At 41.4% G+C, this 23,647-nt stretch overlaps 1 protein-coding gene across 1 annotated transcript; it reads right to left on the bottom strand.

The window, feature by feature from the left end:
• On the bottom strand, nucleotides 1-12,596 carry emc7b (ER membrane protein complex subunit 7b). The gene is made up of 5 exons (XM_067991360.1): nucleotides 12,324-12,596; nucleotides 8,454-8,573; nucleotides 6,934-7,072; nucleotides 1,852-1,932; nucleotides 1-620 (listed from the first exon to the last, which is right to left on the bottom strand). The coding sequence occupies exons 1-5, from the start codon at nucleotides 12,548-12,550 to the stop codon at nucleotides 474-476; spliced, it is 714 nt and encodes a 237-aa protein (XP_067847461.1). The 5' UTR covers nucleotides 12,551-12,596; the 3' UTR covers nucleotides 1-473.
• Nucleotides 12,597-23,647: the final 11,051 nt, after the last annotated feature.

Here is a 23,647-nt window from a genome sequence, read left to right as displayed (position 1 = left end):
CATGGTCTACTTGTATTACTTTATTTTGTGCACTTGAAATATACAAAGCTCTGAAAAAGTTATCTTGAATATACTTTCATTAATTTGAGACTTGCCATTACCTTGTTTTTCAATTGAACAGGGATTTGAAATATTTCACTTTTATATTACTTTAATCTCTTGAACAGACTTTGAATGTATTAAAAATACTTACCAAATGTGGCAGTAAATAAACTAGGATATTATTCTGCATTACACCTTAATTAAATAAGAAATTCTTCAGAATGTACTAGTCACTGCAAGCAAACAGAATTTTTGTTGTTTCAATATATACATAAATACCAAGCCCTTAGTCTTCAAGAAGTCAAGTATGCTTTTATCAAATTTTATTTTTCTTTGCAAGAAACTCTCAGTATTTATTCCACTGGTGATGTTTTAGAGCACAAACAGGCATTATGTGCGTATTAACCTTGAACGACACTCCGAAGGAAGGACTACCTCCGCTTTACAGCACCACTCTTGACAGCCTTACTGCCACTTCCAGATTTAGAGGACTTGGAAGAGAAAAGGCGGGTCATGAACTCTGAAACATCTGGCAACTCGTGGTTAGGGTTCAGCATGTTCATGGACTGCTCCATCTCCTAGAATAGAAAGCAGACATGTGTTGTGATGATGCTGCAGAATTCATCTCGATCCCTACCTTCATACAAAAACAATGGCACTAAGTGGAGCTTTTAAGAAAACTGGCTTGTGTAACAGCTGGTGGAGTTTGGGACTCCCAAAAATCATCTATATTTAAGCATCCAACAATTACACACCTTTTTATTATAGTATATCAATATAAACATTACTGTGAAAGATTATAAAGACATTTTCTCTATTCACCTTCAGATACAAAGAATAAAATGCTGACTAATAACAAAGCCAGCAAGTAACCTCCTGTTGCTCCAAGTACTAGTATGCAGTTTGGAGAAACAAACACTCTTTCCTAAGTTTATCTCACTTTTTTTTTTAAAAAAACAATTCCTCATTTTTATCCTTATGTAGGGCATTAACCAGCAGTCTGGACAGGTCATTCTGAACTTACATGGAAGGACAGAATGGATCAGACAGCACCAAATAAAGTCAGTTTTTCTTCATCACAAATGGAACATTCAACCTCCCTTTGAGTACTAATTAGCAGAGCTAAAACTAATTAAGTACATAGAAGCTGTAGCAAGTTGGTGAGCACCAGGTGACCGAGTGGAACTCAAGCACTCAACCTTGAGCTGCCAGCCCGCCTAAAACCTCCTGATTAACATATTTATCCACCATTTATTTCAGCTTTAATGCTCTGACTGACAGAATCTCGGCCATGTTCTCTTGACAACAATGTGTATATTACTTAATGCTTTCAAAAAATTTTCCAACACATGATAAAATAAGCAGATTAGGAAGAACCACCTACAACAAATTATTCAGTTTTTCTCAGCCAAGCAACTTCTTTCAAGTTTGTCCTTATGCCAAGTATCACAAATGATTATATTACCCCATTATACAATCAAAGTAAGATTTACAAAATCATTCTAAGGACCTATGCAAAATTGAATTATCTTTTAAAATAGATGCAAGTTTTTCATATGAAGTTCACTTTGTGTTGAACAATTCAAATATACTCCAATTCTTCAGTAACACATTGCAAAAAAGGTCCAGTTCTTCGCAATTCATATAATTTACACACATTTTGGGATCCAGCACAATCCATGTGAAATTTCTCTCCACTAATTTAGCAGAAAAGTAGTCTTGAGACTGCTTTTTTCACTAAAATTGACAAATACAGGAATTTCACCCTAGTGCTTTTTTAAAAAAAAAGTTTTAACTCGGCAAACTCACCCGTCTCATCTCAGGATCATTAGTATTGACCACTTTAGGCAGCAGGAGGATGATCAGCAATGGAAGAACCATCATCATTACCTATGTAGATGCAACAATCATAAATCTTAAAAATCACCACAAAGTATGCTACAAGTGAGGATTCAGCACAATTTGAAGGAAACACGAACACAAGTTAATTTACAGTTTAAAACAAGCAGGTACAACATGACAACTATCAAAGCTAGCAGCCAGGTATCTATAACATTAGCATATAGAAGAGAGAAACAGAAAAGGACAATTGCTAGAGGGGAAAAATGGCAAGAGTGTACTTTCCCACAACCTACACCCCATTATTCAATATGCTTCCTAGAAGTTGGCAGTTCAACAATGACAATGACAGCAGGGTGGACATAGGTTAGGTATTTTCCACCCTCTCCATGGGAGAGCAAGGCATTTTCTACATCTAATCTGAAATAAGGGACCTGTAAAACATCTGCCCATTCTCTCCGAAAAGGAACAAGACATCAACCACTCAAAAAAACTGAATTTTAGTGTGCTGTTAAATATTAAAAACACAGCATAATTACTATTTGTATGATTTGAGTCAACTCAACAGCCATTCGATTCTGATTCATGAAGTTAAAATATACTGATGTTCTTCACTCCAAATACTTACATTTCAGTGCAGTCTACGCACACAGGTAATGTGACCATTGCTAGCCTGTACAGTCCTTCCCCAATTCCCCCATACCCACATTAGAGAAGATCTTAGTTGTGAAAATACTGTTATGCAGCACTTTAGTTGCTTCAGCATTGCTGCTAATCTTGGTCTGCAACATTAATTTGGGGGGGGGGGGTGGAGAGGCTTGTTTTACACACACACTGAATTGTGCAACTGCTTTCACTAAAGAAGTTCTGCAGTATAAACGGCTTTGCTGTGCACAGGTTAGCTCTCATTTCTTCTACAGTATGCTCATCGATCAGAATGCAAATGAGACCCACGAACTTGCAACATGACAACCATTCAGCCCAAGATTTAAAAAGTCTTGTGTTTATATCACATTTTATCATGTCTGAGAAATATCTTAAAGTGTTTCACATAAATTACTTTTGAAATGCAGTCACTGTAGCATTGTAGGAAAACACAGCAATTAATGTTAACACAGCAAATTCCCACAAACAGCAACGAAATGACTGACCAGTTAATTTGTAGTGACATTGTTGAGTGAGGGGCAATTATTTGCTGGGACACAAGGAGAAACTCCTAATTTTTCCTTGGAAAGTATAACAGGAGGGCAGGAAAAAGAGTGGCAGAGCTATAGTGATAGGGGACTCGATTGTAAGGGGAATAGACAGGCGTTTCTGCGGACGCAACCGAGACTCCAGGATGGTATGTTGCCTCCCTGGTGCAAGGGTCAAGGATGTCTCGGAGCGGCTGCAGGACATTCTGGAGGGGGAGGGTGAACAGCCAGTTGTCGTGGTGCATATAGGCACCAACGATATAGGTAAAAAACAGGATGAGGTCCTACAAGCTGAATTTAGGGAGTTAGGAGTTAAACTAAAGAGTAGGACCTCAAAGGTAGTAATCTCAGGATTGCTACCAGTGCCACGGGTTAGTCAGAGTAGGAATGACAGGATAGCTAAGATGAATACGTGGCTTGAGAGATGGTGCAAGCTGGAGGGATTCAAATTCCTGGGCCATTGGAACCGGTTCTGGGGGAGGTGGGACCAGTACAAATTGGACGGTCTGCATCTGGGCAGGACTGGAACCAATGTCCTAGGGGGAGTGTTTGCCAGTGCTGTTGGGGAGGGTTTAAACTAATGTGGCAGGGGGATGGGAACCGATGCAGGAAGTCAGTGGGAAATAAAGTGGTGACAGAAACAAAAGGCAGCAAGGGAGAGTGTACAGAACATGACCGGACAGATGGTCTGAGAAAGCAGGGCAAAGACCAAGGGAAGTCTAGATTAAACTGCATTTATTTCAATGCAAGAAGTCTGATGGGCAAGGCAGATGAACTCAGGGCATGGATGGGTACATGGGACTGGGATGTTATAGCTATTACTGAAACATGGCTAAGGGAGGGGCAGGACTGGCAGCTCAATGTTCCAGGGTACAGATGCTATAGGAAAGATAGAGCAGGAGGTAAGAGAGGAGGGGGAGTTGCGTTCTTGATTAGGGAGAACATCACGGCAGTAGTGAGAGGGGATATATCCGAGGGTTCGCCCACTGAGTCCATATGGGTAGAACTGAAAAATAAGAAGGGAGAGATCACTTTGATAGGATTGTACTACAGACCCCCAAATAGTCAACGGGAAATTGAGGAGCAAATATGTAAGGAGATTACAGACAGCTGCAAGAAAAATAGGGTGGTAATAGTAGGGGACTTTAACTTTCCCAACATTGACTGGGACAGCCATAGCATTAGGGGCTTGGATGGAGAGAAATTTGTTGAGTGTATTCAGGAGGAATTTCTCATTCAGTATGTGGATGGCCCGACTAGAGAGGGGGCAAAACTTGACCTCCTCTTGGGAAATAAGGAAGGGCAGGTGACAGAAGTGTTAGTGAGGGATCACTTTGGGACCAGTGATCATAATTCCATTAGTTTTAAGATAGCTATGGAGAAGGATAGGTCTGGCCCAAAAGTTAAAATTCTAAATTGGGGAAAGGCCAATTTTGATGGTATTAGACAGGAACTTTCAGAAGTTGATTGGGAGAGTCTGTTGGCAGGCAAAGGGACGTCTGGTAAGTGGGAGGCTTTCAAAAGTGTGTTAACCAGGGTTCAGGGTAAGCACATTCCTTATAAAGTGAAGGGCAAGGCTGGTAGAAGTAGGGAACCTTGGATGACTCGGGAGATTGAGGCACTAGTCAAAAATAAGAAGGAGGCATATGACATGCATAGGCAGCTGGGATCAAGTGGATCCCTTGAAGAGTATAGAGATTGCCGGAGTAGAGTTAAGAGAGAAATCAGGAGGGCAAAAAGGGGATATGAGATTGCTTTGGCAGATCAGGCAAAGGTGAATCCAAAGAGCTTCTACAAATACATAAAGGGCAAAAGAGTAACTAGGGAGAGAGTAGGGCCTCTTAAGGATCAACAAGGTCATCTATGTGCGGAACCACAAGAGATGGGTGAGATCCTGAATGAATATTTCACATCGGTATTTACGGTTGAGAAAGGCATGGATGTTAGGGAACTTGGGGAAATAAATAGTGATGTCTTGAGGAGTGTACATATTACAGAGAGGGAGGTGCTGGAAGTCTTAACGCGCATCAAGGTAGATAAATCTCCGGGACCTGATGAAATGTATCCCAGGACGTTATGGGAGGTTAGGGAGGAAATTGTGGGTCCCCTAGCAGAGATATTTGAATCATCCACCGCTACAGGTGAGGTGCCTGAAGATTGGAGGGTAGCAAATGTTGTGCCTTTGTTTAAGAAGGGCGGCAGGGAAAAGCCTGGGAACTACAGACCAGTGAGCCTGACATCTGTAGTGGGTAAGTTGTTAGAGGGTATTCTGAGGGACAGAATCTACAGGCATTTGGAGAGGCAGGGACTAATTAGGAACAGTCAGCATGGTTTTGTGAGAGGAAAATCATGTCTCACGAATTTGATTGAGTTTTTTGAAGGGGTAACCAAGAAGATAGATGAGGGCTGTGCAGTCGACGTGGTCTACATGGACTTCAGCAAAGCATTTGACAAGGTACCGCATGGTAGGTTGTTACATAAGGTTAAATCTCATGGGATCCAAGGTGAGGTAGCCAATTGGATACAAAATTGGCTTGACGACAGAAGACAGAGGGTGGTTGTCGAGGGTTGTTTTTCAAACTGGATGCCTGTGTCCAGCGGTGTGCCTCAGGGATCGGTGCTGGGTCCGCTGTTATTTGTTATTTATATTAATGATTTGGATGCGAATTTAGGAGGCATGGTTAGTAAGTTTGCAGATGACACCAAGATTGGTGGCATTGTGGACAGTGAAGAAGGTTATCTAGGATTGCAACGGGATCTTGATAAATTGGGCCAGTGGGCCGATGAATGGCAGATGGAGTTTAATTTAGATAAATGTGAGGTGATGCATTTTGGTAGATCGAATCGGGCCAGGACCTACTCCGTTAATGGTAGGGCGTTGGGGAGAGTTATAGAACAAAGAGATCTAGGAGTACAGATTCATAGCTCCTTGAAAGTGGAGTCACAGGTGGATAGGGTGGTGAAGAAGGCATTCAGCATGCTTGGTTTCATTGGTCAGAACATTGAATGCAGGAGTTGGGATGTCTTGTTGAAGTTGTACAGGGCATTGGTGAGGCCACACTTGGAGTACTGTGTACAGTTCTGGTCACCCTATTATAGAAAGGATATTATTAAACTAGAAAGAGTGCAGAAAAGATTTACTAGGATGCTACCGGGACTTGATGGTTTGACTTACAGGGAGAGGTTAGACAGACTGGGACTTTATTCCCTGGAGAGTAGGAGGTTAAGGGGTGATCTTATAGAAGTCTATAAAATAATGAGGGGCATAGATAAGGTCGATAGTCAAAATCTTTTCCCAAAGGTAGGGGAGTCTATAACGAGGGGGCACAGATTTAAGGTGAGAGGGGAGAGATACAAAAGGATCCAGAGGGGCAATTTTTTCACTCAAAGGGTGGTGAGTGTCTGGAACGAGCTGCCAGAGGCAGTAGTAGAGGCGGGTACAATTTTGTCTTTTAAAAAGCATTTGGACAGTTACATGGGGAAGATGGGTATCGAGGGATATGGGCCAAGTGCAGGCAATTGGGACTAGCTTAGTGGTATAAACTGGGCGACATGGACATGTTGGGCCGAAGGGCCTGTTTCCATGTTGTAACTTCTATGATTCTATGATTCTATGAGGATCTTTAACATCTAACTGGCCAGGTGAACAGGCCCTCGGTGAAGGTCACACGAGACTGCACGTGACTGTTTCTCTACTCAGAGTCTAAGGTTATTTAAAGCCTGGTAATACAATCCTAAGGAAAATATTTTTCCAAAAAAAGTATGTTGGTCTTACATTCTGCACTAATCTTTTTTCCCCAATTTACAATAATTACATTGTGTAAATACAAATGTAGTTACATAATTCACAAGCACTTACCATAGGATTCATGAGAAAGTCTGTCCAACCCCATGTTTCTCTCTTCAGAAAGTATGGAGGAGGACCAGAAGATTTGATTTGTATGGGATATGGCAACCTAATAACTTCAGATGCCTTTAAATAATTCACGTGCCTTGCTCTTTAAGAAAAGAAATTTTAAACATTTAAAAAAAAAATATGCAACAATTTTCTTGCCAAAAATTACTTGCATCGACTCCCCTTTGGTAAAAAAAATGCCAAATGTCAGAACTTTTTAAAATGTTAATGGTTGCTTTATTCAGACATGACTGCAGAACATTGAATGGAGATATTCCTGGCAAGGGGTGGGAACAACAACTTGTATTTATACAGCACCGTTAACATTGTAAAATGTCTTAATGTGCTTCACATAAGCATTATCAAACAAGATTTGACATCATGTCACATATGGAGATATCAGGACACTTAGGAAGGGTCTTAAAGGAAGAGAGAGGGGTGGAGTGTTTTAGGGAAGAAATTCCAGAACTTATGGCCTAGGCAGCTGAAGGCACAGCCGCCAATGGTGGAGCGATTAAAATTGGAGATGAGCAAGAGGCCAGAATTGGAGGAACGCAGAGATCTCAGGAGGGTTGTAAGGCTGGAGAAGGCTACAGAGATAGGGAGGGTTTGAGGCCATGGAGGGATTTGAAAACAAGGATGAGAATTTTAAAAATCGAGGTGTTGCTGGATCAGGGGCTAATGTAGGTCAGTGAGCACAGAGGTGATGGGTGAACAGGACTTTGTGCAAGTTAGGATACGGTCAGCAAAGTTTTGGATGAGCTCAAGTTTATGCAGGGTGGAAGGTGGGAGGCCGGCCGGGACAGCATTGGAATAGTCAAGTCTAGAGGTACCAAAGGCATGTATGAGGGTTCAAGCACCAGATGAGCTGGGGCAGGGGCAGAGACGGGCGATGTTATGGTGGAAGTAAGCGGTCTTGGTGATGGAGCGGATATGTGGTCTGAAGCTCATCTCAGGGCCAAGGTTGGGAACGGTCTGGTTCAGCCTCAGACAGTAGCCAGGGAGAGAGATGGAGTCGGTGGCTAGGGAACGTAGTTTATAGTGGAGACTGAAGACAATATCTTCAGTCTTCCCAATATTTAGTTGGAGGGAATTTCTGCTTATCCAGTACTGGATATCAGACAAGCAGTGTGGCGGGGTCAAGAGTGGTGGTGGTGAGGTAGAGCTGGCTATAGTCCACGTACATGTGGAACCTGACATGTTTTCGGATGATGTCGCCGAGGGGCAGCATATAGATGAGAAATAATCGACAAGGAGCACCACCACCTTTATTAATGGCCCACAGCTTCTTGTTAGATCTTAGTGGCCATCTCAATACTGGACCCAGGATCCTGGATATACATTTTAAAAATGTGAAGCTAAAAAAAAATGACCACAGTGTGACATAATACATTTTGACATCAAGAAAGGCAAGCCTTGCAAGAAGCAGTTTCAGATTAATTAAAAATAAAAATGTTTCAGCATAACTATTAGTTCATTCTTACCTGATTTTACCTTTGGAGGTTATGTCAACTCGCACAGGTTCAAACCGGTAGGCTGGCGATACTACTTCCACCACATATGAACCAGAGGGAACATCGTTTACAGTGAAAGTTCCATCTGTCCTATAAAGTAAAATATATAGTCTGAAATTCTTCAGAAAATTAAAGAGTTTGTTAAATAGTACACCATTTGGGAACTTCAAAAACAATCACCAAGGATGTACAGTTATACAATGTAAAGCACTGCATATACAAACAAAAAAGTGCAAAATAGCCACACGTAAAGTTGAAAGTGTATTAGTATACTTGGTGCTTAACAAACCCAATCACTACAGAACAGCAATCAGCATAGTAAACAAAAGCTGACCCATAGTACAAAAGCAGTAGAGCACAAGTTGAGGGAAGTTATACTTAAAACCATAATGCTCTGGCCACCAAGATACAAGAGAGACATTCAACCTCTGAAGGAGGCAAAGAGAAGAGTTAGGAGACTCTGGCAGTAGTGCCAAAAGATTGAATTATAAAAAGGAAAGACTGGAGAAATTCAAGTTTTTCAGCCTTGAAAGGAGGCAACTGAGAAGGGACCTCAGAGCCACATGACAATAAATGGTAAATACAGATCATTACTTCCAATTAAACAGTGACAATGGGGAAACCAGGCATAAGTTCAAATTGGAAAAAGGCAAAGCTCTATGAAAAGTGTGATCAACACATGAAATTGGCCTATAGCCAGGGTGATAGAGGAAAAAGTCCTGGAATTAATTAAGAAACAGCTGGATGCAGTGATAGGGGTGAGGGGCTAAAGGTTCTCTCTCAGTGGAGCTGGTAAGATGGGCTCAACTACCTTACTCTTCCATATCTATCTTGTAACCGTACGCTTTTGTGAATTTGGTCTTTGAAACTACCACTGTCAGTCATTTCAAACCATCTTTTCATTTGGATGAAGATTCTTTCTGAATTTTGAGTCTACACAAACGTTAACCCATTAAATTGTTAATACTTCAGGAATATTTGAACCATGCAGATGATCTCAGATTCCATTAAACGAATCCTCCCTGCCAGTTCAGTGTTCAAGAATTGAGCTTAAACAAAAAATATACCAAAACACAATATTCATATTACAAAAAAAACCACAAAATTAGTTCACTAGTTTTCCAAAACAGTTATTTTCTACACTACAGCCCAACAAAATGCAGACAGATAAGTGTCCAAGATTGATCCCAGATTACACATGGATTTTTCCCCTCCATGTCAACAGGGAAGCACCTGGAGCCCACTTGACAAAAGGAATTAGAAACATTTCCCGTACTGCTCCAGAAAATAAAATTGTTTCCACCTGTAAGAAACTTCAACTGACATAACAATTTATTTTTTTACACACGCATTTACTTCAAAGTAGAAACTATATTTTCTTTCATCTTTATCCAGTTAAATTACATATAGCACATAAGGTAACAAAAATCAAAGTTGGAAGAAAACTTTTCACAGAGTTATTAGAACATGGAATACTTTACCATAATACCATGTGGCTAGAGATAAAACTATATCACTTAAAAAGTAGTTGAGTAAGTATTTGAAAAGTAATATAAAAGGATAGAGGAAAGGCAGGGAAATTGGAGAAAACAGACAGCTCCAGTTTAAGAGCTAACACCAGCACAATGGGCCAAATAGCATCTTTCTGCACTATCATTTTCATGCATCAAAAACACCTTTCCCAGTTTTAGGCTCACAATCTCAAAATAAAGCAAATCCACTGCAGCTGCATTATCAAGCAGTGATGCCTTGCCAAAATAAACAGCTTCTCTGGATGGCTCAATGAGTAAATCCACTGCCTGGTGAGGTAGTAAACCACAGACTAGGAAGGTCCCAGGTTCAATCTTTGGTCTGGGACGAGTGGTTGATTTCAACTGGCATGACAGTAGAGGCACTATAATTGGTTTCCGTACCACTGGGCTAAAGAGGGGAAAATCAGTCAGGCCAGCAATCCAGATGCAATTTAATGCAGATAAGTGTGAAATGATGTACTTTGGGAGCAACAACATGGAGAGGCAGTATAATCTAAATGGTACTATTTTGAGGGGGGTGCAAGAGCAGAGGGACCTTGGGATCAAATCTTTGAAGTTGGCAGGGCAAGTTGATAAGGTGGTTAAGAAAGCATATGGGATGCTTGGCTTTGTAAACAGGGGCATTGAATACAAAAATAAGGAAGTCATGCTAAACCTTTACAAGTCACTGGTTAGGCCTCAGCTGGAGTAATGTGTACAATTCTGGACACCACACGTTAGGAAGGATGTCAAGGCCTTGGAGAGGGTACAGAGGAGGTTTACCAGAATGATACCAGGAATGAGGGATTTCATTTCTAAAAGATTGTAGAAGCTGGGATCGTTCTCCTTACAGCATAGAAAGTTAAGGAGAGACTTAACAGAAGTATTCAAAATTATGAGGGGTTTTCACAGAGCAAGTAGGGAGAAACTGTTCCCTCTTGCAAGTGGGTCAGTAACCAGAGGTCAGATTTAAAATAATTGGCAAAACTAAGACATTTTTTCACAGAGGGTTAAGATCCGGAATTCATTACCTGAGTGGTGGAAGCAGATTCTATAGTAACTTTCAAAAGGCAATTAGACTATGTACTTGGAGGACTAATTTGCAGGGTTATGGGACTAAATTGGACAGCTCGTTCAAAGAGCCAGCACAAGCAAAAAGGGCCAAATGGCCTCCTTCTGTGCTGAAAGATTCAACAACAAGCCAAAGGCCATCTCTGTGAAGTGCACTTGTGTAGACATCAGGCTAGAAATAGGTACAACTGCCAGTCCTTCACAGGTGGTGGTGGCTCACCACCCCCTTCTCAAGGGCAATTAGGGATGGGCAATGAAATGCCAGCCTCACCAGCAATGCCCACATTCCATGAACAAATAAAAAAAAGCCTGTTGACACTTAGCATCTGGGCTCACTTTATAACAATGGTCACTTGAGGCAGCTCAGCTGCCAGCACCAGTGGAAATGTATAGCAGCAAGGATCAACTCCCTCAGGAGAAGAGGAGGAATAAACAGCTTTACAAGTAGCTCAATTCTTCACAATCATAAAAGATCCCTCCTATATTTGCCCTTACTCTGCCCATTCTATATGGCAAAGCTCCCTTGCCATCATATTTGCCTGATAGTACATCAAAAAGTACTTGCCTGAGTCAGAAGGTTGTGGGTTCAAGTCTCACTCCAGAGCCTGGAGTGCAATCTAGGCTGACACATTAAACCAAGGCCCCATTCACCCTCTGAGGTGAATGTAAAAGATCCCATGGCACTATTTTGAAGAGCAGGGGAATTCTCCTCAGTGTCCTGACCAATATTTATCCATCAACCAACATCACTACAAACAAATCATCTGCTCATTATCATTTTGCTGTTTGTGCGAATTGGCTGCCGCATTTCCTACATGACAAGTGGCTACATTTCAAAAGCACTTCACTGAGGTGAAGCAAGGTGGGAGGAGGCTCGCACAGGCCCCCGTTGGGCCGAATGGCCTGTTTCTGTGCTGTAAATGTTGTGTAATTCGATGTAATCGGCTGGAAAGCGCTTTGGGACAGCCTAAGGATGCGAAAGGCGCTGCGTTAACCCCGGTCCAGTTCCTCCTCCCTCACTTCTCCCCGCTGCTCATAAACAACTTCTTCCTGTTTGTACAAGTGACAAGTCCCGGCCCGGCCCGGCCCAGGACTGCGCACCATCGCCACAAACCCCAGCCCCCGCTCCAACCCGCCTCTTTTTACTTCACACGGCAGCTCGGTTGGCGGTTAGGCTTCGGGCCTAACTCTACGGCCGGCGCCACAATGTAATGAGACGCGGGGCCCCGGGAGGAGCCTCGGGCCTCGGTGTCCTTACTTGAAGAAGCCGACATGCTCCTCTCCCTCCACCAGGACGCGGGCCGTATGGATCCAATCCTGCGGTTTGACGCCGGGCACCACCGCCCGCCCCTCAATTTTAAACCTTTCCCCGCTGGCGCCCTCAACCTCCGAGCCGGCGCAGAGCGTCACCGCCGACCAGTGAACCGCCAGCAGCAAATAGAGGAGCCGGGGAGAGCGGAGCAAACCGCCGCCGCCAGCGACCATCGTCCCGTCTCTTAGTGACACGCGCGCGCGCAGCCAGCACCGTCACCTTTCAACTCTGACCCCCCCCCCCCCCCCCCCGCCTGCACCAGGTTCCACACCCACTGCATCACGAGGCAATTGTAAACAATTTTACAACACCAAGTTATAGTCCAGCAATTTTATTTTAAATTCACAAGCTTTCGGAGGCTTCCTCCTTCCTCAGGTGAACGATGTTGAAGCGCTGAAAATCAGGGATGCTCAAGAGGTTAGAATTGTAGGAGCGTGGAGATCTCAGAAGGTTGTAGGGCTGGAGGTTACAGAGATAGGGAGGGGCAAGGCTATGGAAGGATGTGAACACAAGGATGAGGATTTTAAAATCGAGGTATTGCCGGACCAGGAGCCAATGCAGGTCAGCGAGCACGGGGTGATGGGTGAACGAGACTTGGTGCGAGATAGGATCCTGATATCAGCTGCCTAGGCCCTAAGCTCTGGAATTCCCTCCTTAAGGCTCTCTGCCTTTCTCTCCTGCTTTAAGTCACTCTGTAAAACCTACCTCTTCTGACCAAGCTTTTGGTCACCTGTGCTAATATCTCTTTTTGTGGCTCGGTGTCAAATTTTGTCTGATAATGCTCCTGTGAAGCGCCTTGATATGTTTTACTACTTTAAATATGCTATATAAATGCAAGTTGTTGTCGTTGTTGAGCAGGATCGTTCACATCGTTCACCTGACGAAGGAGGAAGCCTCCGAAAGCTTGTGAATTTAAAATAAAATTGCTGGACTATAACTTGGTGTTGTAAAATTGTTCATGAGGCAGGCTGAGCTGGTGTCAGTCAGAAGCTGCAATGAGTGCTCGATGTTGATGCAAATCTGCGAGGTGTTTTAATAGATGCAGTCATTCTTTTTTTTAAAAAAAATGAAAGGCAGCTTCAAATAAAAACAGGACATGCCTGACAAGGGTTATATCCTACCCGGAAAAATGTTAATTTATCTCGCTTTTCAAATGTCACTTGATTTGCCGGTCAATCCCAGTATGTTTTTATTTCTGAGTTCCAGCATCAGCCCTTCTTTAATATCGCACATTTAAGTGTAGTTTCTGACAAGTTCTTTGGTTTTGGTACCTCGACCAAAATAAAACAATTCTTAACCAGCTCCATGATGTTAAATCAAAAGCAAAATACTGCAGATGCTGGAAATCTGAAATAAAAAATTGAAAATGCTGGAAATACTCAGCAAGTCAGGCTGCCTCTGGAAAAAAAAAGTCATCGACCTGAAACGTGAACTCTTGTTGCTTTTTCCACAGGTGCTGCCTGACTTGCTGAATATTGCCAACATTTTCTGTTTTTATTTCATGTGATGTTTGATGGTTGTAGGTAGTCGTTAATAAAAACTAAATCAAACCCTCTTCTGTTTTTTACACTGGCATTACCAACACATTCACAAGATGTGTTATCAGCTGGTGGCACAACGACCTCTCTGAGGCCAATGTAAAAGATGTTGTGCTGTTAACACACAGCACTAACTGCTCTGCTTCCTGCAGGTGGATTTGGACACAGTGGAGAAATGAGCCCTCGTTTGGCAGATGTCTTTTAATATAGACTATTGCAGGTTGATGCATTTAGATGGGCAATTCCAAGCATGTGCACACCATGCAGGGTTGTACACTTAAGGCAGCTGAGCCTGTCTCTGCCCGTGCCTCAGCTCATCTGCTGCTGAAACTCCCATCTCTGCCTTTGTTACCTCCAAACTCGACTATTCTAATGCTGTCCTGGCCAGCCTTCCATCTTCCACGCTCCGTAAACTTCAGCTCATCCAAAACTCTGATATCAGGATCCTATCTCGCACCAAGTCTCGTTCACCCATCACCCCGTGCTCGCTGACCTGCATTGGCTCCTGGTCCGGCAATACCTCGATTTTAAAATTCTCATCCTTGTGTTCACATCCTTCCATAGCCTTGCCCCTCCCTATCTCTGTAACCTCCAGCCCTACAACCTTCTGAGATCTCCACGCTCCTACAATTCTAACCTCTTGAGCATCCCTGATTTTCAGCGCTTCACCATTGGCAGCCGTGCCTTCAGCTGCCTAGGCCCTAAGCTCTGGAATTCCCTCCTTAAGGCTCTCTGCCTTTCTCTCCTGCTTTAAGTCACTCTGTAAAACCTACCTCTTCTGACCAAGCTTTTGGTCACCTGTGCTAATATCTCTTTTTGTGGCTCGGTGTCAAATTTTGTCTGATAATGTTCCTGTGAAGCGCCTTGATATGTTTTACTACTTTAAATATGCTATATAAATGCCAGTTGTTGTCGTTGTTGAGCAGGAAAAAGAGCTGCTGGTTAGAGATCATAATTACTGAAGGGCCATGACCAGACTCTGGAGGCTGTTGCTAAATGGAAATAGGGTCCCAGGACAGTTAAATATAAAACTAAAAGCAAGATCCTTACCTTGTACAAGGCCTTGATCTAGCCATAGTGTCCCCTCTCACGGTGGGGGATTTTGAGGCCCTGGAAAAGATTCAGAGAAGGCCGCTTAAATAATACCTAGTTTAAGGGCCCCTTATGAACATATTTAGAGAGCTGCGACTTTTTAGCTTGGAAATGCATAGACTTCGAGGGAATATGATTATGAAGATTCTATTTACGTGGGTAGGTTACTTGAGATAGGTGGGGGAGAACTAAGGGGCATCAAAACAAGTTAGGAAAGGAGAGTTAAGTTAGATGCCAGGATATTTCTTTGCAGTCGTCTACTTCTGGAACAAGTTGACAGTATCTGTGGCAAGTGTGGATTCAATGCAAGTGTTCAAAAGGGAGCTGGATGAGTTCTTGCCAGTGGAAGACACTTCAAGTTACAGAAGGTAGTTAGGTTGACAAAGATCAATCAGTATGATCTCCAGGAGCTTGCTTGATCACCTATGGGGATCAAAGGGGAATCTCCCAGAGTTTAAAAAAAAATGGCTTAAGGTTTTTCCTGTGTTTCGTTTTCCTCTCCTAGAAAATTGAGTGGCTGTGGGCAGCTGGTCTTTTCCTGTCCTTTTTCGTAGGTTACATTTCATATATTATTCTTGTATAATCCAGGAAAGGTTAAAGGTAGATCTTAAAGGTATAGCTTCCCAGTGATTTTCCAGATTGGATTAGGTGCCTTACCTTGGTGTTACAATGATATAGTATTGACTGATATTTGACTCAATCTCTGGCCTCAATTACATCTTTCATACAAGCATATTGATAAAAGCATAGTTCACAAACTCAGCAGAGCTACTGGAATTTTTTTTCTTTTACTATAGCCAAGATCAGGTACTCATTTATGGTCTTAGGATTCTAATAACCCCATCCTAACATTCATAATTCGGCTTGACTGATATAAAAAGAACATTTGAATTATTCAATTAAATTTCATTGCCTTTTATATTGATTTCCTCCTTTTTATATCAATTTTAGTACTTTTCAAAAAAACTGATCATTACTAGAGCACATTTAAAATGAACATTTTACTTAAGTCAAATTAAGTTCAGAACACCAATTGAGTAGGAGGGCGCCAGTGGTGGGGCAAAGGAAGTGGAGGATGGACAAAAGGCCAAAGTTGGAGGAACGGCAAGTTGCAGGGCTGGAGGAGGTTACAGATAGGGAGGGGCGAGGCCATGGAGGAATTTGAACGTGAGGATGAGAATTTTAAAATTGAGGCGTTGGTGGACCGGGAACCAATATTGGTCACTGCACAGGGGTGATGGGTGAACGGGAATTGGTGTGAGTTAAGATAGGGCAGTAGAGTTTTGGACGAGTGCAAGGTGGGAGGCCGGCCAGAAGAACATTGGAATAGTTGAGTCTGGAGGTAACAAAAGCATGGATGAGGATTTCAGGAGCAGATGGGCTGAGGCAGGGGTGGGGACGGGCGATATGGAGGTGGAAGTAGGTGGTCTTTGTGATGAGAAGCGTATGGGGTCGGAAGACCAGTTCAGGATCAAATAGGACGCCGAGGTTGCAAACAGTCTGGTTCAGCCTGAGACAGTGGTCAGGGAGGGGGATGGAATCAGTGGCTAGGGAATGGTTCGTGCATCTCCCACTAAATTCACCCCACCACAGGCAGCTGTGCAGGCCCTAAGCTCTGGATTTCCCTTCTGAAACCCCTCTGCCTCTCCTCCTTTGGCTCCGTGTCAGTTACGCTCCAGTGAAGTGCCTTGGGATGTTTTAATACATTAAAGGCGCTATATAAATGCAAATTGTTTACAGTAAAATTCTCATGTTTTATTGTTTTGAATGCTTTAAAATATTTGAGTTCCTTGTTGATTCGTCGGCACAAGGCTCAGATCCCAAGTAGGAGGCAGAAACAAACGTTCCACTTGATCAATATATGCAAGTGAATTCCCAAAAGGTGAGGCCTATCTAACCACCCCCTTCCCCCGCACCAATTAACAGCCCCATAGAAATGTAACCACTCCGCACACATCTACAGGTTTTACACTAACATGCTGCTGACCCCATATGAACAAAACTGCTATTCTAAGAAGCAATATCAACAGAGTTTAAGTGGAGCTTTTCTTTCCAAATAAATTCAGTTTGATGATTGGCGCTGAACGATGCATGCAATAGGTATTATCAGCACTTTAATATATATTAAATAGAACACTTCTAGTGTGCTAAGTACTTACAGCGGTTTGTATTGATATAATTTTATTGCAAATAAACACATTTCTGCAACATATGGAGCACATTGACTATCTTGGTATCTTCAGGCATACCTTGTGTTTACGAAAGACCTGTTTTGTTCAGCTATGATTAAAGCTAGCCAACATTTACATTAAAGTCAATTTATTTTACTGTAAACCAGTTTTTAGAACTTAGTTACTGTATGGACATGCTTTTATTTGGTTTGTGTTAATAAGGGGGCATAAACAATATACACTTTGCACTATCTATTGGGATAAGAGATCATTATTGTATTTATGATTAACACTTGCAAAACGTGAGGGCATAGAATGTCAACCTTTATGGTGTCAGATTTGGTGTAGGGGTTGGTTCTGACATGTCTGGATTATTCCTATAAGCTACTTTGTGTTCATTTTTTGGGTGTGTCTGGGGTTTGTACATCAGATCTGGTGCTATGCTGGATTCTTTGGATTGTGTTTTATCATCAACTGGCTGGATCGGTGAAACATTCAAAATAACTAAATTAAAATATCAGACTTCATTTAAAAAAAGCTTTTGAATTTCCAGCTTCAACTTGTACCAATCATACACATTGAAAGCTTTTTGTGTTTTAATTCTGAAGATGTTGCAGTATTGCCTACACTTAAAATAATTTTGTAGACGGTCAGCAGTTCACAGTTGTTTCCACAGGTAAATATGGGATCATTTTTATTTAGGTACGCCTCTCTGGTATGCTGCCAGCTGTTCTATTCACCATTCAATGTACAGATTTTCTTCAGCCAATTACCCAGGACCCATTTCACATTGGTGCACTGGGTTGCTCCATGTATATCAAAAGCAAATTCTCTGCATACATCAGCACATTTGTCTTGCCTTTGTTGGTTCAGTTTCACAATTTGCAGAATGTGCAGTTGTCCAAACTGTGAAAATACATCTTCGGTCTCAATATTTCATGGCTAGTATATCAAAGTACATTTTCAGAATACTTATTACTAGAACTTTAAATGCATCAGGTTAAGGCTACACATTTTACTAATAGTAAAAACAACCAATTTACAGCCACTATTCCTTACAGTCTGCCACCTATTACAAATCAGGCTGCAGGAGAATTGAGTAGAAAGAAGTATTGCTTCACAAGAATGGAAATTTGTTGTTCTAATATTTCACTATTTTAGTCAAGAGAGTTATTTTTCCCCCCAAATCCAATCTTGTAGATTGATCACATTCCTAAAGTCCAATTACTACCATTACTTTGGTTGATTATCAGATCTCTAGGTAGTGCTATTTTATTCTTGGTTTCTTCCTTAGATGCGAAGAAGTCACCTCTATTAGTGTCTTGCCTCTTCAAAAAAAACTTGTAATATTGTACTATCTGAACCTTCAAAAGTGATTGTAGTGTACTAATGATGTTTTTACTTTATCAAGTTATGTAGGAACAGAGGAATATACAGGACTAGAAAAAAAACATTGCAATCTATTTAACCGGTCCCAAAGTTTAAAAAAAGGCAAAGTATAATCCACCCCTAGATCACTTCATACTGAAAAACTGGGCAATCAATAGAACTCATGCAGTTGTGCAGGTTTTGTTTTCAGTTCCTACTGAAAAATCACAAGTATAACCACCTACTAACAAGTACCAATTCTTCAGAATATGCCTCAAGCTAAAAGGAGGTTTTCAAACTGCTAGGTTACTTAATTATGTTCTCCATTTCAAAAAAAACAATGGAAGTATACATGTGACAAAACTTACAGGGTAGACACTGTAATTTACTTAAACTGTGCAAAATGAAACCCAACAGGTGTGGAAACTGGTGGTGCAGTGGATTAGAATAGTATCAAACTAGTTGGCATGGAGTGTATAGGACAAAATGGTACAAATTAATATTAAACAGTGAAATTTCTACACATGGAATGTATACAGAAATAGGCCATTCGGTCCAACTGGTCCATGCCAGTGTTTATGCTCCACTCGAGCCTCCTGCTATCCCTCTTCATCTAACCCTATCAGCATAAACTTATTCACTTCTCCCTCGTGTTTATTTAACTTCCCCTTAAATGCTATTCGTCTCAACTACTCCTTGTAGTTCCACATTCTCAGGGTAAAGAAGTTTCTCCTGAATTCCTTATTGGATTTATTAGTGATTATCTTATATTTATGGCTCCTAGTTTTGGTCTCCCCACAAGTGGAAACATCTTCTCGAAGTCTACCCCAAACGCTTTCATAATCGTAAAGACATTTATCAGGTCCCTCCTCACCCTTCTCTTTTCCAGAGAAAACAGCCCTAGCCTGTTCAATCTTTCCTGATAGGTTATACCTATATAAACCTCATTTGCACCTTCTCCAGTGCCTCTATATCCTTTTTATAACATGGAAACCACAACTGTTCATAGTACTCCAAGTGCAATATAACCAAGGTTCTATACAAGTTTAACATAACATCTCTGCTTTTCAATTATATCCCTCTAGAAATGAACCCCAGTGCTTGGTTTGCTTCTTTTATGACCTCATTAACCTGCATCACTACTTTTAATGGTGTGTATCTGTACCCCAGATCTCTGTGCTCCTCTACCCCATTTAGACTCTTATTTTCCATGGACTATGTGACCTCCTTATTCTTCCTACCAAAATGCACCACCTCACTTATCTTTATTGAAATTCATTTGCCAATTACACACCCATTCTTCAAGTTTATTAACATCTTCGTGTATTTTGTCAGAGTCTTCCTCAGTATTAACTATACTTCCCAATTTGGTGTCATCTGCAAATTTTGAAATTGTACTTCCGATTCTCGACTCCAAATCGTTTATGTAAATGGTGAACAAGTGGTCTCAACACCGATCTTTGTGGAACACCACTTCCCACCATTTGCCCTACTCTTTTTTGTTTTGTAGCCAGCTTGCTATCCATTCTGCTACTTATCCTGACTCCACATGGTCTGACCGTAAGTCATGAGTCTATCTTATTGAAGGCCTTTTGAAAATCCAAAAATATTACATCTACTGCATTACCATTGTCTACCCTGTTACTTCTTCAAAGAATTCAATAAGGTTGGTCAAGCATAATCTTCCCTTTTGAAATCCATGCTGACTACTCATTATATTTTGGGTTTCTAGATATTTTTCTATTACATCTTTGAGTAAAGTTTCCATTATCCTTCCAACTACTAAAGTTAAACTAATTGGTCTATCATTCCCTGAACTTGCTCGATCTCCCTTTTTAAATATAGGAATCACATTGGGAAGTATAGTTAATACTGAGGAAGACTCTGACAAAATACATGAGGACGTTAATAAACTTGAAGAATGGGTGTGTAATTGGCAAATGAATTTCAATAAAGATAAGTGAGGTGGTGCATTTTGGTAGGAAGAAAAAGGTCACATAGTCCATGGAAAATAAGAGTCTAAATGGGGTAGAGGAGCACAGAGATCTAGGGGTACAGATACACACCATTAAAAGTAGCGATGCAGGTTAATGAGGTCATAAAAAAAGCAAACCAAGTTCTCTGGCATGATTACCTTTTCTAATGAATTTTATTTTATGTATGTAATAGTACCTCTTCCCTAACTTTTAATATGTGCAGTTGCAAAGCAGGAGTTTTATCCTTTCTAAGTTTGATTAGTTTATCAATTATCTCCTTCCAATTATCTCGGATTATTACCTGAGTCACGAGCAAATTGGCAAAGGATAAATCAGATCAGAGATGAATGCATAGCTCAAAGATTGGTGTGGGAGAAGTGGGTTTCGATTCATGGGGCACTGGCACCAGCACTGGAGAAAGAGGGAGCTGTTCCGTTGGGACGGGCTTCACCTGAACCATGCTGGGACCAGTGTTCTGGCAAACCGAATAACTAGGGTGGTAGAGAAGGTTTTAAACTAAATTGGGGCGAAGTTTAGATTGATAGAGAAAAGACAAGGAAGTAGTACAGGAAAGTGATGGGGGTAATGATAAACAGAGTGTGTCAGGAAGGGACAGAGTGGACTAGCAAATGGGGCCGGGGTAGGAAAGAATGGTAAAAAGACAAAATTAAAGATTCTTTATCTGAATGCGCGCAGCATTCGTAATAAGATAGATGAATTGACGGCACAAATAGAAACAAATGGGTATGATCTCGTGGCCATTACAGAGACGTGGTTGCAAGGTGACCAAGGTTGGGAGCTAAATATTCAGGGTTATTTCACATTTCTGAAGGATAGGAAAAAAGGTAAAGGTGGTGGGGTAGCTCTGTTAATAAAGGATGAAATTGGTATAATAGTGAGAAATGATCTTGGCTCAGAAGATCAAGTTGTCGAATCAATTTGGGTGGAGGTAAGAAATAGCAAGGGAAAGAAATCACAGGTGGGAGTAGTATATAGGCCCCCTAACAGTAGTAACACTGTAGGGCAAAATATTAATCGGAAAATAAGGGGGTGGGGGGCTTGTAAAAAAGGTAATGCAATCATCATGGGTGATTTTAACTTGCAGATAGATTGGACAAATCAAATTGGCAAAAATAGCCCTGAGGAGGAGTTCATAGAGTGTATTAGGTACTGTTACTTAGACCAATATGTTAGGGAACCAACCAGGGAACAGGCCATTTTGGATCTGGTAATGGGTAACGAAACAGGATTAATGATCTCGAAGTAAAGGATCCAATGGGAAGCAGTGATCATAACATGATAGAATTTCACATCCAGTTTGACAGCGAGTATCTTGGGACTGAAACTACTGTGTTAAACTTAAATAAGGGCAATTATAAAGGAATGAGGGCGGAATTGGCTAAAGTGAACTGGGTAAACAGATTAGAAGGTATGATAGTGGATAAGCAGTGGCAAACGTTTAAAAAGATATTTTATGACTCGCAACAAAAATATATCCCTGTGACGAGGAAAGACTCCACAAAAAGGGTGAACCAACCATGGCTAACTAAGGAAGTAAAGGATGGTATCAGGTTAAAAGAAAAAGCATACAACATGGCAAAGATTACTGGTAAGCCTGAAGATTGGGAAAACTTTTAAAACGAGCAAAGGATGACGAAAAGAATAATAGAGGGAGAAAATCAATTATGAGTAAACTAGCAAGAAGTATAAAAACTGACAGTAAATGCTTCTACAAGTATATAAAAAGGAAGAGGGTAGCTAAAGTAGACATTGGTCCCTTAGAGGATGAGACTGGGGAAATAATAATGGAAAACAAGGAAATGGCAGAGGAATTCAACAGATATTTTGTATCTGTCTTCACAGTAGAAGACACTAATAATATACCAATAATAGTAGAAAATTAAGGGGCAAAGGGGAGGGAGGAACTAAAAACAATCACTAGAGAAAAATTACTAGGTAAACTAATGGGTCTAAAGGCTGACAAGTCCCCTGGACCTGATGGCTTGCATCCGAGGGTCTTAAAGGAAGTGGCTACAGAGATAGTGGATGCATTGGTTGTAATCTTCCAGAATTCACTAGATTCTGGAAAGGTCCCAGCAGATTGGAAAACCACAAACATAACATCCCTATTCAAGAAGGGAGAGAGACAGAAAGCAGGTAACTATAGACCAGTCAGCCTAACATCTGTCATTGGGAAAATGCTAGAATCCATTGTTAAGGAAGTTGTAGCAGGACATTTGGAGACTCATAATACAATCAAGGAGAGTCAACATGGTTTTATGAAGGGGAAATCGGGTCTGACAAATTTATTAGAGTTCTTTGAGGAAGTAACGGGCAGGTTGGATAAAAGGGGAACCAATGGATGAAGTATATTTGGATTTCCAAAATGCATTCGACAAGGTGCCACATAAAAGATTACTGCACAAGATAGGAACTCATGGTGTTGGGGGTAATATACTGGCATGGATAGAGGATTGGCTAACTAACAGAAAACAAAGAGTTGGGATAAAACGGTCATTTTCAAAATGGCAATCTGTAACTAGTGCGGTGCCGCAGGGATCAGTGCTGGGACCTCAACTATTTACAATATATATCATTGACTTGGTTGACGGAACAGTTTGTCTTGTGGCCAAATTTGCTGATGATACAAAGATAGGTGGAAAAGCAAGTTGTGATGAGGACAAAGTGCCTGCAAAGGGATATTGACAGGTTAAGTGAATGAGCAAAAATTTGGCAGATGCAATTTAATGTGGGAAAATGTGAAGTCATCCACTTTGGGAGGAAAAATAAAAAAAGCAAAATATTATTTGAATGGAGAAATGCTACAAAATGCTGCGTTGCAGAGGGATCTGGGTGTCCTCATACATGAAACACAAAAAGTCAACATACATGTACAGCAGGGAATCTGGAAGGCAAACGGAATATTGGCCTTTATTTCTAGGGGGATGGAGTATAAAAGCAGGGAAGTCATTCTACAACTGTACAGGGTGCTGGTGAGACCACACCTGGAGTACTGAGTACAGTTCTGGTGCCCTTATTTAAGGAAGGACATACTTGCATTGGAGGCAGTTTAGAGAAGGTTCATTAGGTTGATTCCGGGTATGGAAGGGTTGTATTATGAGGAA

Source organism: Heptranchias perlo, chromosome 10 (genome assembly GCF_035084215.1).
Source record: "Heptranchias perlo isolate sHepPer1 chromosome 10, sHepPer1.hap1, whole genome shotgun sequence".
In the NCBI taxonomy this organism is placed as follows: Eukaryota; Metazoa; Chordata; class Chondrichthyes; order Hexanchiformes; family Hexanchidae; genus Heptranchias; species Heptranchias perlo.
The sequence above is the reverse complement of the archived record's forward strand: the minus strand, read 5'-3'. Positions and strand labels throughout refer to the sequence as shown.

Coding starts and splice junctions, on each gene's coding strand:
- emc7b (XM_067991360.1), bottom strand. CDS start 12,550: ATGGTCGCTGGCGGCGGCGGTTTGCTCCGCTCTCCCCGGCTCCTCTAT. Junction 1,933..6,933: donor ACTTTCTCATGAATCCTATG/GTAAGTGCTTGT, acceptor GCATCTACATAG/GTAATGATGATGGTTCTTCC. Junction 621..1,851: donor ATGATCCTGAGATGAGACGG/GTGAGTTTGCCG, acceptor TTTCTATTCTAG/GAGATGGAGCAGTCCATGAA.